Source organism: Rhinopithecus bieti, unplaced genomic scaffold (genome assembly GCF_001698545.2).
Source record: "Rhinopithecus bieti isolate Rb0 unplaced genomic scaffold, ASM169854v2 scaffold_5179, whole genome shotgun sequence".
Lineage (NCBI taxonomy): Eukaryota > Metazoa > Chordata > Mammalia > Primates > Cercopithecidae > Rhinopithecus > Rhinopithecus bieti.
Window position 1 is genome coordinate 1,262,400 of NW_016804741.1, and position 16,205 is coordinate 1,278,604.

At 36.8% G+C, this 16,205-nt stretch overlaps 1 protein-coding gene across 1 annotated transcript in view; it reads left to right on the forward strand.

Moving 5' to 3' along the window:
• NECAB1 (N-terminal EF-hand calcium binding protein 1) overlaps positions 1 to 16,205 on the forward strand; it is a 180,765-nt gene that overhangs the window by 74,443 nt on the left and 90,117 nt on the right. The window contains exons 5-6 of the mRNA XM_017870358.1: positions 6,308 to 6,337; positions 14,505 to 14,601. Of these exons, the coding sequence (XP_017725847.1) occupies positions 6,308 to 6,337; positions 14,505 to 14,601 (127 nt within the window). The remainder of the gene's footprint in view (positions 1 to 6,307; positions 6,338 to 14,504; positions 14,602 to 16,205) is intronic.

Here is a 16,205-nt window from a genome sequence, read left to right on the forward strand (position 1 = left end):
CCCTAGCATCCATAAGCAATGTGGCCCACTGTTGGCTATTGCTGCTCATTTCTTCTGAGCCTTTAAAAATACATGTTTTCGTCATTGTATATATGCCTTGATATGGTTTGGCTATGTCCCCACCCAAATCTCATATTGAATTGTAATCCTCATAATCCCGATGTGTCGTGGGAGGTCATTGAATCATGGTGGTGGTTTCCCCTATGCTGTTCTCATGATAGTGAGTGAGCTCTCGTGAGATCTGATGGTTTTCTAAATGTCTGGCATTTCCCCTGCTGGCACTCATTCTCTATCCTGTTGCCCTGTGAAGAGGTTCCTTCTGCCATGACTGCAAGTTTCCTGAGGTCTCCCCAGCCGTGTGGAACTGTGAGTCAATTAAATCTCTTTTCTTTATAAATTACCTAGTCTCAGGTATTTCTCTGTAGCAATGTGAAAAAGGACTAATGCATACTATTTTTAATCTGGCTTAATATTGACATAACTTTTAAACATAGCTTTACCAAGTTATTGACAACCCTTTAGATACATTTTAATGATTTTACAATGATACATAATTTAATCAGGTATTCATCTAATGAGCATTTAGTTTGTTTTCACTCTTTTCAGTATTGTCAGTCAGGCTGGGATTAACATATTTGTTCTTTACTTTTCTTTGGCATCTACTGAGAATGCATTCTTGTATAACAACCCTCTGATTCTCTTTCAACAGGAATATGTTTACTATGTAACCAGCATTCATCTTTCCATTTAGTTTTTTTTTTAATTTGATAGCATCACTAAAATACAGTTTCCTGCTGTAAACATAAGTAGCAGCAGGAAAATGTTGCATGCTATGAGATGTACACAAGGCTTATCTATGGATTAGTATTCTTTTTAAAATTCTGTATTACTAAAAAATGGATATATATATCATGGTAAGAAATGAATTCCACTAGAATTCACCCATGTAAGCCTTCTGCAACAGTGTTTTACTACCCACTACTAACAATGTAGCACAAAAACAGCTGAATAAAGGAATATTTGAGGCTGCAAACACTAGTATTTTATAAACCTTGACTTTTATTAAGGAACAAGTAGAACTAATGTCATGCAGATTATTCTAAACTGCTGTGTTGTATGATATATTCCAAGTAATTTCATTTTCAATAATGGATTAGGGCTGTTCATTCTTTTGGAAATTCAAAACAAATCTCATTATGAAGCTGCAAACCATTCTGAGGAAAACAAATATAAAAACAAGGTGAACTTTTATGTCCTTTTCAAGTCTGAACTGCTATGAAAACACTACAGTTAGGAAAATGACGTTTTGATGACCAAAATGTTTGCAATGGTGCTATTAAAAATTTCTAAGCTCTCTAATCCTGACTCTAATACATTTTCAAGTTTTGTTGGTTTTTACCTGAGAATCCTTTGCATATATCTATTCTTTTCTGTCTATCATTCCTAGACTTCCAAACTGTTACTGATCAAAATCCCTTATTAGCTATTGCTTTTTAGCAATCCAGATATAGGTATATAGATTTATTTATCAATTATACAAATGCACCACTGTATTAACATTTACCCATTGTAAAATTATAAAAATGTTTAACAGTAAATATAAATACAAATAGAAGTTCAAATATTTCTTCTTGCTCCTTCAGTGACTGGCCTTGTGTGCCACTTGGATTATAGTCCCCATTCTGCGAACTGGCCTGGACTGTAGTAATAACTTGCAAACTGTTCTGTTGCCCCCCTTTTCACCCTTTTTCTATCTGATATGGTTTGGCTGTATGTCCCCACCAAAATCTCATGTTGAATTATAATTCCCAATGTTGGGTGAGAAACCTGGGGGGAGGTGATTGGATCATGGGGGTGGATTTCCTCCTTGCTGTTCTTGTGATAGTGAGTGAGTTTTCATAAGATCTGGTTGTTTCAAATTGTGTAGCACTTCCCCCTTCACTCTCTCTCTTTCTCCTGCTCCTGTCATATAAGATGTGTTTGCTTCCTGTTTCCCTTCTACCATAACTGTAAGTGTCCTGGGGCCTCTCCAGCCATGCATCCTGTATAGCCTGCAAAACCTTGAGTCAATTAAATCTGTTTTCTTTATGAAGTATGCAGTCTCAAGTAGTTCTTTATAGCAATGCGAGAATGGACCAATACTGAAAATTGGTAAGAGAGAAGTGGGGCATTGCTATAAACATAACTGAAAATGTGCAAGCAACTTTGGAGCTGGGTAACAGGCAGAGGTTGGAACTGTTTGGAGGGCTCAGAAGAAGACAGGAAGATGAGGGAAAGTGAGACTTCCTAGAACTTGTTAAATGGTTGTTACCAAAATGTCCATAGTGATATGGACAGTGAAGTTCAGGCTGAGGTGGTTTCAGATGGAGATGGGAACTGGAGTAAAGGTCATTCTTGCTATACTTTAGCCAAGTTACTGGCAGCAGTGTGCCCCTTTCTAAGGATCTGTGAAACTCTGAATTTGAGAGAGATGATTTGGGATATCTGACAGAAGAAATTTCTAAGCAGCAAAGCATTCAAGATGTGGCCTGGCTGCTTCTAACAGCATATGCTCATATATGAGAACAAAGAGATTATCCGAAACTGAAACTCATATTTAAAAGGGAAGCAGAGCATAAAAGTTTAGAAAATTCTCAGCCCATCCCTGTGGTAGAAAAGAAGAACCCATTTTCTGGAGAGGAATTCAACACTGCATGAATTTACATAAGTACAGAGGCGCTGAATGTTAATAGGCAACACAATGGAGAAAATGCCTCTAGGGCATTTCAGAGTGACCTTTACGGCAGCCCCTCCCATCATAGGCCTGGAGGCCTAGGAGGGAAAAATCATGGACCAGGCCTAGGACCCTGCTGCTCTGTGCAGCCTCAGGACATGGAACCCTGCATCACAGCCACAGCTGCTCCAGCTCCAGCCATGGCTAAAAGGGACCAAGGTACAGCTCTAGTTGTTACTTCAGAGGGTGTAAACCCTAAGCCTTGGCAGCTTCCACATGGTGCTGAGCCTACAGGTGTGTAGAAGGCAAGCACTGAGGGTTGGGAGCTTCTGTCTAGATTTCAGAAGATGAATGGAAATACTTGGATATCCAGTCAGAAGTCTGATGCAGGGGTAGAACCCTCATGGAGAATCTCTACTAGGGCAATGCAGAGAGGAAATATGTGGTTGGAGCCTCCACAGAGAGTCCCCACTGGGGCACTGCCTACTGGGGTTGTGAGAAGAGGGCCATCATCCTCCAGACCCCAGAATGGTAGATTCATTGACAACTTCCACTTTGTAACTGTAAAAGCCACAGGTACTCAATGCCAGCCCATGAAAGCAGCCACAGGGGCTGGACCCTGCAGAACCACAGGGCTGAAACTGTCTAAGGCCTTTGGAGGTCACCCCTCACATCAGTGTGGCCTGGATGTGAGATATGGATTCAAAGGAGATTATTTGGGAGCTTTAAGATTTAATGACTGCCCTGCTGAAGTTCAAACTTGCATGGGACCTGTAGCCTTTTTTGTGTTGGCCAGTTTCTCCTTTTTGGAATAGCAGTATTTAGCCACTGCCTGTACCCCCATTGTATCTTGGAAGTAACTAGTTTGTTTTTGATTTTACAGGCTCAGAGGTAGAAGGGACTGGCCTTGTCTCAGATGAGACTTTGGACTTGGACATTTGAGTTAACACTGAAATGAGTTAAGACTTGGGGGACTGTTAGAAGGGATGATAGAATTTTGCAATGTGAGAAGGACATGAGATTTGGGAGGCATAGGGGAGGAATGATATGGTTTGGCTTTGTGTCTCCACCCAAATTTCATGTTGAATTTCTTTTTTTTTTTTTTGAGACAGAGTCTCACTGTGTCGCCCAGGCTGGAGTGCAGTGGCCTGATCTCAGCTCACTGAAAGCTCTGCCTCCTGAGTTTATGCCAGTCTCCTGCCCCAGTCTCCCAAGTAGCTGGGACTACAGGCGCCCGCCACCTCACCTGGCTAGTTTTTTGTATTTTTTTTTAGTAGAGATGGTGTTTCACCATGTTAGCCAGGATGGTCTCGATCTCCTGACCTCGTGATCCGCCTGTCTCAGCCTCCCAAAGTGCTGGGATTACAGGCTTGAGCCACATGCCTGGCCTCATGTTGAATTTCTAATCCCCAGTGTTGGGGAGGGACCTGGTGGGATGTGATTGGGTCACGGTGGGGGCTTAAGTCCTTCTTGCCGTTCTTGCAATAGTGAGTAAGTTCTCACAAGATCTGGTTCTTTGAAAGTGTGTAGCACTTCTCCATTCACTCTCTCTCTCTTCCTCCTGCTTCCACCATGTAAGAGGTGTCCGTTTCCCCTTTGCCTTCCGCCATGATTGTAAGTTTCCTGAGTCCTTCCCATCCATGCTTCCTGTACAGTCTGTGGAATCATGAACCGATTAAACTTCTTTTCTTTATAATTTCCCAGTCTTCAGTAGTTCTTTATAGCAATGTGAGAACAGGCTAATATGTTGTCCAACCAAGAACCCGTCAGTGGCCTGTTTAAAGTGCAAATATAACCATGTTATTCACCTTTTAAGAAGTATTCTATAATTACAAATTGACAGAAAGGTAAAGTAGAAACTTCTTAGGTTATCATATGAGGCCTTTTATTGTCTAGTTCCATTCTCTCATTATTGATCTATGTTCTAACTAAAAAATCTACTCGGTTTTCTGAAATTTAATGACATTCTTTTCATACTTTTAATTTTTATTACAAACGGTGTTTCTTTTAACCAGAATGTTCTTCCTTTGCCTGCCTCCTCTACTCCTGTTTAGAGATTTAGCTCAGCAATTTAACGTTTGAGATTTAGCTTGACAATTTTATCTTCTATGATATATTTCCTGACACCTTTTGCCAATTCTCTATTTCCCTCATAATAACTATTTTATCATTAAAATTATTTATGTGCTGTATGAGTCTACCTCTAAGTTGAGATTCTAGAGACAAGTAATCTGACAGATACATCTTTGTATCTATTGCAACCTCATACATCTATGGCAGTTAGAATAATGCCTGGAACATAGCAATAAATGTTTGTGGAATGAATGAATGAATAGGAGCCCACATCGAAATTACTGGAGAAGACTTAGCATATTCTACCTGGTGGCAAATATTACTTTGCAAAAACATTCATTTAGTTATGAAGATATGATTTATCGAAGATCAAATATTTAGTGTCTAGAATGAAATACTGAGTTTAAAATAACTTTTAAAAATGAGTGACAGAGCTCGTAAAAGCACCCAGTGTTTGGAGTGTTTATACCAATGCCTGTCCTGGTTAGCAAACCTGGCTACTACTTAAAGGACAACTGGATTAGGAAGAATATTTACATTGAGCATGTGACAACTATATAAAGTCAAGATTTTCAGTTAACTACTAATGTTAGCAGTTGCTCTTTAATAGTCTTCAGCATCTTTACAAGGTTAAGTTCTATTTCTGTTTCATTTAAACTTTTGAAAACTTATGAATTACTGTTAAATTTTTAGGAAACTCCCATTTAGCATTTGTTAATATGATCATTTTTCCTTTAAGTTATGGTGTAATAAGTTATATTGATTTATTACCTGATATTGAACCATCTGCATTCCTGTAGCATACCTTTCTTGGTAAAGGACATTATTCTTATAGTCATGTATTATATTTGCTAACATTTCATCTTGATGTTTTGCATTTGCCTTCTTAAGAGCAATAGGTTTATATTGTTGATTAGTAATGTAATTTCTTATTTTGTTTTAGAAATCATATGAAATAAGCATTGAATCAAACTTACCTCAAAGATTGAATTTAGGAAGGAAATTCTAGCATTTCTATCAAGTCAGGACTCATGATAACTAACATTCATCAAGTGCCTACTTTGTGCCAATTACAGTTAAGTGCTTCATGTATTAGTTCATTTAAACCCTACAGCATCCCATCAACCAGAAATTATTATTATCCCCATCTTGGGTCAGATGAATTGAGACACAGAAATGTAAAGTATCCAGGGTCACATAGAAGGTATATTGCAGAGTCAGGATTTGAACTCAGGCATTCTGGCTGCAAAGCCTACATTCTTTACCAAAATGCATTCTTTTCCCCATCATGTTGCAGAGAAAAGCACGAATATCAGGAATTATTTGTCCAAAGAATCTGACATAATCATTGTAAATTGACCTATGACTACTTAAATAATGTAGAATTTATAAGAGAAATACCCTAACTACATACTATCAATTGATAACATAGATTGGAGACTAACTGTATTTAACTATTTAAAACTTAGCTAAAATAATACCAAAGTAATAACACTGTTTTTTTTTTTTTCATTGTTTCAGCAATCTTGACACAGAAGAACTATGTGGTAAGTGTTTCTTTAAGATCAGTCAAACCCATTACTTGTTTAAGAAGCAAAAAGAGTATTGTTTGATATACATCAACCTTGAAATTAATGTTGTATATTAGGAGTTCTAGAAAAGAAAATTAATTGAGATCTCAAGGCATTTATCTTTATCCATGAATTTTGCTCAAAATATCCATGTATTTCACTCCAGAAATAGTCGGACCTCATTAGTTTGTACATAGAAGAAGATTTGTTATTACAATCAGTACATTAGTTTCACAAGAGCAAATTCTCCACAAGTTTGAATATATTTTTAAATTGTGTTGGGAGATACTAGTTTTCTAAATGGTGCTTTAACACAAACTTCATTACTCTCTGCACAAGGCCTTTTCTTGTTACTATTTTGTACAGAAGCCTGTCTTTCTTGAAATGTAAAAAAGTAACTTTTGTCCTCATACCGTGCCTAAACTCCATTCTGGAGTTGTTAAATGCTCACTTGCCAAAAGACAAATGCATTCAATGGGACAGATAAATATTTGCAAATGTCTGGTTTAATAGCCTCTTCATTTATTTTATTCATCTTTATGGTTGGAACAATAGTTAAAGATTAGAAATATGGAAAGGTAAAATTTTTATATTTTATTATTTTATGAAAAAATGGAACATTATGAGACTATTCAATTTGAAACAGCTATATTTCTCTGAATACTGGAAGGTTTAATGTTTTATGTTTTAAGATAAATGTTTAAGATAATACTTTTATCCAAGTTTGATCTTACTGTCTAGGCTGCTCAAAACATTTTTGGTAGTTAGAGTTGAGTTTTCTCTGAGAACTCCTCATTGAAACTACCAGCACTTCCTGAATATCTTATAATTCTTATAGTTTTAGAGTTTACCAAAATCATCAAAAAGGCCATTTTCTTATATTCACGAGTGGTTATTTTCCATTTCATCAAAGTGGTAGAGCAACATCAAAAGATGTTATACAATAACAAAATATCAGAATACAGGGTTTCAAGGCAATAACTGAACAAAATGAGTGTAATATCCAACCATGACCTTTCAAATTTTCCAATGATTGTAAAAAACTCATGCTTCTTATCCTAGCATAGTATCCATCTCATGTTCAGGGAGGAAAATCCAACTGAAATTCAAAATACGTTTATGGAGGAGCAAGGTACTCTGGTACCAAAGGAGGTCATGCTTTTGTTAGTTATGAAATACCAACAGGGAAAACTGTGCCATTCTTTCAGACACAGTCAGATGGTAGCATTGTGCACACATGGTTAAGTACCTGAAAGTGCCCATATGGACCATTGCCATGAGGCTTTACCATGAATAGCAGTCACCGTAAAGGCCAAGTTATGGTCCACTCTCATCTATGTGCACATAGTCCTGGTCAGTGAAGTGAAAAGATAAAATGGAAAACACAAGATTATCTTGCTAATTTCATTAAGGTGGCAGACCCATTTCCCTAAAATGTCTAGCTATGTCAGACCAAAGTAATTATTTCCTCAAATCATTCATTTATATCTATTCTTTGTTTTTCACTTAACTTTGCCTGGGTAGGCCACAGCTGATGACAAAGCAAACTGTTATAAGGGCTTTTAAGATAAAAACACTAAGTGGTTCTTCTTTAATTGCTATGTTGCCTGCCTATTTTCATTAAGGAATATTGTGTTATCATCTATTTTCCCTTAAAAGTACTTCAAATTTTAAAGTATGATAGCATAGCTCCACTTACTCCTCTCCTGAAAAAAATAGTTTAAAACTATGCCTGTTTTCTATAATAGGGGAACTGGATTAGGTGCTTATCCTGTATTTATGGAAAAAACTTTGACTATGATTTTCCCCCCATGGTTTTAGTTAGGGAATAGGTATGTGGGGCTTTAATTCAACAGGAATTTTTCTGTGTTTTTTAAATCCAGTGATTGTATTCACAGTCATGTGTTATAATCCTCCCCCTCTCTGTTCAAGAATATGCATTTTAATCTCCAGAGTGTCATTTCATTTCTCATTATTTTCTGAATATAAAGTAAATATTTAAGTTGGATTCTAATCAAAGCCAAATGCTTCAGTGTTAGCAAGTGAAATATGTCAATTCACACCCAGCACAAATTCCCCCTTGTGCGTGGGAGGGGCAGAATTTGATTGGCATGAAAAGTAGATTTCATATGTTCTTTCCTAGAAGCCAATTAAAAGTTGCAGGTATGTAAAACTTTAATTCTGAGGCTTTTACTTAATTTGTCAGTTACTAAGTTAAGGACCTAGAATTTAAAATATTTATTTTGAAAAAAATGTCTTTGTAATTTTAATTGTGAAAGTAATACATAACTACTATTTTTAAAATTTAACAGAATTATGTAGGCGTATAAGCTAATATGTCAATCTTCTCTGCCCTCATTGTCGTCCCCAATACTGAGCTCTACTGTTTACTTGGAACATATTCTTCCAGACATTATTATGTGTATATTGACATTGATATATATGTGTATGTGTTGTTGTTTTTTTCCAACAGTGATTATACTATGATTAGTACAATTGCATCCCCTTCTCCTTCATTTTATTTAAAGGCTGCGTAGTATCTCATGTTCCTTAATTCTTTTCAATCAAATTACTTTTAATGGATTTTCAATTTGAATACAACTTTCTATGGGAAAAACAGGATTGAAGTAAATATTCTCATATACATTATTCTCACACTCATGTTCAAGTAATTCTGGATAGTAGATTCCCAAACATGTAATGCCTCAATCAAGGTTTCTCTAAGGTGAACACCCACCAGCAGTTTATAGAAGTGCCAAAATTATCCACTCTTCACATACAATTGTGAAGGCCTTCCTAAATGCATTTTTTTTTTGCCATATCTTATCACTATCAGTCAATACATAACTCAATTTTAATTAGGCAATTGTGTTTGAACTCTGGCATTAAAGCTTTGATTTTGTATTTCTACCATAATTAGCTCCAATCTAAAGCATTCAGGAGTGTAATTACTACCTTTCCTGGCCCTACCATGTTTATGACTGTTTTCATAACCTTACTCATTTTTACTGAACCGTTTTGCAGATCTTGAAGTTGGTGGTTAAGAATAGGTAGTTGAAATATTTATAAATGGGTGAAGAATAATTGCAGTGAATGTGCTTGATCTGAAAGCATATCTGTAAGAAAGCATATCTGTAAGAAAGCATATCTGTAGGAAAGCATATCTGTGAGCAAGGTTGAATATATTTAATAGCATAATTTCTCATCTAGCTGGCTGTTATCTATCAATTATTAAACTATTTTAAAAGTTATATGAAGTATATAAATAAGATGGATTAAAAACTGAGGGTATGTGAAACTCCAGAATAAAAGCTTATTCCCTTCATACCCAAGGTTCCTTTCAGTAGCTGTGCACTAAGCACCCAAGCTGCAGAGCAGCACCAGCTTGCATTGGCAGAGCCTGGACAGTGCTGAGAGACCTGTGCCAACAAGTCTGGGTGCTAGGAAATCAGAAGGCTTTATGCCCTCCTCCAGACTGCTATGTCCTCCTCCAGTGGCACATGTCACTGATGATCGAGATATAAGAGAGTTTGAGTGTCACTTATCTGCATCCCCTCAAAATAGCCCACATTTCTAGATCTGACTGACCTCCCTATTCGGAACATGTGGGTTTTAACACTCTCTCTCATCTCAATTATTTTCTTTTCTACCTAGTCTACTACTTGAGAAATTCTAACTACTTGAGAAGTTTAGATGAGACTCATCTGAACTCATGAGAATACTTTGTGAGACCAGTTTCTGCTGAGACTTTTGTGGCAGCTGTGGGTCCTTTGCTTCTGACAGAATTATTAAGCTAATCTGAAAACTCAACAACTTGAAAGACTAAGGTGCAGGATGGAAAAACAAAACAAAACTGTAGTTTGGTAATGCAACACCACTGATCAAGTACAGAAAGAAAGGGAGAAACTAATTTATTGTTAGCATTTTAGTAGAGAAGATGGCACATTGGATATCCATGAGAATATGGCCTGCTTTCTGACAGATAACAGGCTTACTACATCTGCTTATAAATTGTGCTCTACTTTTTCATCATACCTAATGTTCAGACTCTACTTTTCAATGATACTTCACTTAAACTGATGAGGATTGGTTTTCACATATTGCCATATGTGCAGTACAACTCTATTTTGCTGAAGTTCATGAAGCCCACATACAGGTTTCAACAAAATAGTTCTTTTCTCCAGGAAGTTATTATAGTTACCAAAGGAAAAGCATTTTAAAGAATCAGTATTTGTTCCAAATCATTCTTTCTAATGCCATGACTTAAGGACAATATTCATTTGCCCCACTCACAATTGCATTGTGATTCAAATGAGAAACATGAGAAACTTGGAATAAAACTTTAGTCAAAGCTCAGCCACTTCCAAAGATGTCACTGTCCTTCCCTCCTGCCTGCCACATCTTGGAGTTTGCAGATCTGCAAAATTCTGGACTCCACCCCTCGTTCCACTTCACAGCTTTGGCATGGCTCATAGTCCTAATTGTGTGATGAAATCCCTCCTGGCAATTGATGCCTCCCTTCTCTCTTGATGGTGTCACCAACATTCCCAAATCATCCTTAGTGCATCCTTTCCTTTTCTGATAGGAAAATTTGAGGATATCACTCTCCTTTTCAAAATTGTTCCATGGCTTCCCATTGCCCATAGTGGTCTCAGATTTACTCTGCATCATAATCTCCTAGGGAACCTCACCCTCAACCCAAATATTGTGATTTACTAAATGAGACCTTCTCAGTTATCTTAATGTCTAACAAGTACCCTAGAGTAGTGCTTCTCAAACTTAGGTTATGCCTACAAATCACCTGGGGGTCTTATTAAAATGCAGATTGTGATTCAACAGGACTGGAAGCAGGTCTAGGACACTAAGTTCTAACAAGGTCCCAGGTGAAACTAATGCTGCTGGTCCACAAAAACAAACTGAACAGTGAGGTACAAGAGGATTCTGATGCAGGTGGTCAAAAACACTGACCTAGACTTGAGGATCGAAGAGCATCTGGCAAGGACTGTTTCCAACACATACAGCTTTGTCTCCCATCACTGATTTTTAGCATGTTTCCTTGCTGCCTCCCATTATCAAATATGTTCCAGTCCTGTTCTTTATATCTTAGCAGTGCTGAACTACACATACTCCTGCAAACATGACAGGAAAACAGCTGCTTCCATGCCTTTCCTCCGAGTATCCAGCAAGTTCAGTCCTATTTATCTGTTAACTGAGCCATTGGTGGTGTTTCTCCTAAGAAGTCCTCTCTGACTCACCCAGGCAGACTTGGGCATTCTTTTGGACAGGACCTCTCTCTGTCGCCAGGCTGGAGTGCAGTGGCACAATCTCCACTCACTGCAACCTCCGTCTCCCTGGTTCAAGCAATTCTCCTGCTTTATCCTCTATCTGGATTGCACCTTGTATCTGGGCTCTCAAACCATTGTCTTTAACAATGATTATGTGTACTGCAGTTGTTTCTTGGAATGCTTGGAATGTTTATCTCTCCTCTCTGACTGTAGGGCTTCTGTCTTTTCACCTTTGTATTCCAAGCTCCTACAATAGCACCTAGCACATAAAAGTCCCTAAGTAAAGGTATGCTAGGCCACAGAATGAGTAAGTGAACACTCGCTATGATGAAATGGAGGGGAGTTATCTCTCTTTATCTATGTTGGATGTGTCTGGCTCTTTCATCTAACTTCCCTCTTTGAGTTTATTGGAGCCCCCTTGCCTTGACTGCCTGACCCATATCCCTCAGTGAGCAAGTTATAAAAGAGCCTTAGTGACACTGAGCTGCACCACCTCAAAATAACCCTTACACTTAGATTTCCAACTTAAGCTCCTATCCACGACTTGAGTATGGTAATTCTCTTCCTTCTCAGTCATTTTGTTTACTATGTAGTGATTGTTCCTTTTTTCTAATTTGGAGGGTTGGGATGAACACATGGATGAATGAAGGAAAGAAATAATGAAGTCTAGATAGGTGTCAGTTCTGAAGCTTCTAGTCGTTGTTTTTCTCATACGCTTTATCAGCATATGCCTGAATCTGTGTGTATAGGTCCAATTGCAAAGTGGAAAGACAACTTACATTCTCTCCAGGAACCTTTACTAATTAAGCCAAATATCTTGTCTATGAATGAAATATTTATTTTAAAAAGTGGCTTTACTTCTCTCTATCTATCTATAGATAAATATAGTCTATATATATAGTCTATATATATTTATGTATAGATAGAGAGAGAGACTTGCTTTTTTAGCATCAATTTTTTTGTTTTCACATTCTTTTTTTTTTTTTTTTTTTTTTTTTTTTTTTTTTTTTTTTTTTTTTTTTTTAAAAGAGACAGTGTCTCATCTGTAGCCCAGGCTGGAGTGCAGTGATGCTATCACGGCTCACTGCAGCCTCCACTTCCCAGGCTCAAGCAATCCTCCCACCTCAGCCTCCCAAGTAGCTGGGATCAGAGGCACATACCACTATGCTGCGTGGCCCAGGCTGGTCTCAAACTCCTGGGCTCAAGTATCCTTCTGCCTTGGCTTCCCAAAATGCTGAGATTATAGACACAGCATGTTTTCACTTTATATTTTTGTCTACTTGCATTTAAAACCCCTATCACATCCTCTTTGAGGCATTATTATACAAGTTTTAAAATAAAATGAAGTAACAGCTTCACTTTTGGCTTTTCTTAATGCTTTTTGCTTGTTTCAACATAGTATAGACTCAATTCTGATATTCATTATTTTTCCAACTTATGAATATTCTACAGCCACATTACCTGCTCGCTGGTTGATGAAGAGTATTCATTTGTTATAAATAATTGCACAGGGACTTCCTTTGTTATAAATAATTGCATAAAGTTAGACATATTTGTCAACCTTATCAAAAAGTCAACATTATAACCACAAATTAAAATGTTATTTTGAAGCAGGTATTTAGGGAGTAAATACTTTCTTATTTGTCTTCCAACTAATCACTTTCTAAAGAATCTTTATAAGAGATAGTTTGCACCACATTGTTTTTAAGGAATGCATTTTACTTTTGTCAAAATATGTTGTTTGTTTTAACCTAAGTGTATACAGACAGTATTTTGACACCCATGATCTGGAATTGATTTAGTGCTCACCTGTGTTTATTTTCTTCTCAAAAGAAGTCTGTACATTAATTAATTTATCAGTCAATGGCACTTTCCAGTTGCTATTAATATCAATATAAACAAATATTTCCTAGAGTTTTAAATAAATTAATCAATGCAGCTTCCATCAAACATGCTGAAATGTATTCCCATAATCTCAAGTGGCTTATATGTGATTATATTTATCATTTCAATTTAGTTCCACAAATACTGTGGCACATTAAAGAGAGACAGTAATAAATTACAGTTCATCCAAGGAAGGGTTCCCAGGAATGGTGAGAACTATTCGTTTTTTAGTGTCTGAAAACCCTAGATCTTCTCAATATATAAATTTATGTTAAGCTATTTTGCTTTCATTATAGAAATGTATAGATTTCTATGAGTAAATATAAGATTTTGCATATTTATATATTTCAACTTACTAGTTTAGGATAAGTTCATGTTCCATACTTATAATCTTAATCACAAATCCACTATATTATTTATTCCTAGCAACTGAAAAAAGTGGTAGACTTTACTTTTTCTCTGCCCAAATTGTTTAAAAATAAAAGAAAAAGATCATGACAGGGACAGTTACATAGAAGATGCCACAGAAGACCCTCTCATGTTTTGCGTCACTGACTCTTAACCTTGAAAAAAGCTTACCTTCCTTAAATGTTTCCTCCAAGAAACAATAAAATGTAACTTAACTATTTTCTAAAATTACTATCCCAGTGAGATCTATAATACTATGTTGTCAAAAACAATTTTTTATTGAAACATCCTTGTCAGTAGATCCAGATTCATTTTTTCCTACTTTGGTAGGAAGCAACATTTCTTCAAGGATAACGGTAATCATTCAGTTTTCCTGTTCTTTTTTCTTGATGTCTTAGTAAAATGAACAGATTGTCACCTTATTTAGTCTTATTTGGAAACCTTCCAGTTTTTACTTATAGCTGACATTTTGTTTTACTCATTTAAGGAGTAAATAATTTGTTGATTTGTTTTTTGTTTTATGGTTACCTAAACTCAAATATGAATTTATTTCAATATTTTCATTTTCAGAATATTTTCTCAGCACTTGGGCGAGTATGAGAATGTACTAGCAGCACTTGAAGACCTGAATCTTTCCATCCTGAAGGCAATGGGCAAAACAAAGAAAGTAAGAAAATGTTAATGTTTATTTTCTATAAAATACCTTATTTGAAAAGAATTTTCTTGAAAATCATACCTATTTTCAAGTATAGATTCTTTATTATCACTGATAGTTTATTTTTCTTCATATTAAATGAGCTATGTTATTCATTTGCAACATAATTATAAACACTATATGCCAAAGACTGTGCTTTGTGTTGAAGATACCAAGATGCAAAGAGCTGTTAGAATAGCTCTCAGCCTGGTGGTGATACAAATGTGTAAACTAAGTAATATGTTTTGAATCTTGTCCCTCTCCAAATCCCGTATTAAATTGTAATCCCCAGTGTTGGAGGTGGGGCCTGGTGGGAGGTGATTGGCTCATGGATCACCATTCCCCCAGTGCTGTTCTCCTGATGCTGAATGAGTGAGTTATCATGCGATCTGGTTGTTTAAAAGTGTGTGGCGCCTCCTCGCCCCTCTCCTTCCTCTTCTGGCCTTGTGACATGCCTTGCTTCTCCTTTACCTTCCACCATGATTGAAAGCTCCCTGAGGCCTCCCCAGAAGCAGAAATCACTATGCTTCCTGTACAGCTTGCAGAACTGTGAGCCAATTAAACCTCCTTTCTTTATAAATTACCCAGCCTCACATATTTCTTTATAGCAATGAGGGAACTGACTAATGCACTAAGCATTACAGTATAGCTCAATGAGAAGCACAAGACATCTAATTCATTCTGGAGGTGAGATGACACCTAAACACTTATAGATAAAGGAAGTTGGTAGAGCTGGACAAAGGAGACCTAAATACAGGGAACAGCACATGCAGAGGCTCTGTGTCAAGAGGGTCACAGGACACTCTAGGAAATGAAGCTGGACAATAAGGATAAAGTACCGAAGAGTGGCATGATGTGAGATGAAACTGGAGTGCTAGGGAGGTCCCACATCTTTCATGATGTCAGCAAAGCTAAGGATTTAGGCCTGTATCCTAAGTGCAAATAAATCAGCAAATATTTAAAGCAGAAGTAAAAAAACTCATGCAGTCTTTCAAAAAGACCATACAAGAATTAACTTGGAACTGGGGTGGATAATATAGAGGAATAGGATCAGAAAGATGAGTGAGTAGTTTAGTTCATTAGTCTGGGTAAGAAATGTTGATATTTGGAAAACAATAAAGACTCAACTGAATTTTGGAAAATAAAGTTCAGAAAGTGCCCTAAAACTTCAAGGAAAACAGAAAATGTAAGAAAATTGGAGCACCAGGCTAGTGTATCCTATATCCAAATAACAAATTCCAAAAAGAGAGAGAGAGAAAAAAAAAAAGGAAAACAGGTAAAAAGTGGAATCAGAATACATTTTCTTTAGACCTCTTCAGGAATATTTGGAAAATTGTATAATAACTTCATCCCTTGGAAGCTTCTCTCCAGAAATGGCCATTAAAAAATTCTCTGCTTTGTGTGTCTAGCTTCTTCTCGTTCTTCAAGTCTCATCTTAAATACCATGGCCTCAGAAAGGTCTTCTCTGACCACTTCCATCTAAAAAAAAGAAAAGGTCATCTCTATTAGAGTAGCTCATCTGTTCCTTGCTGGCAATTTATCATAATCAGTGAGTAACTGTGCAATGTTTTTGTTGT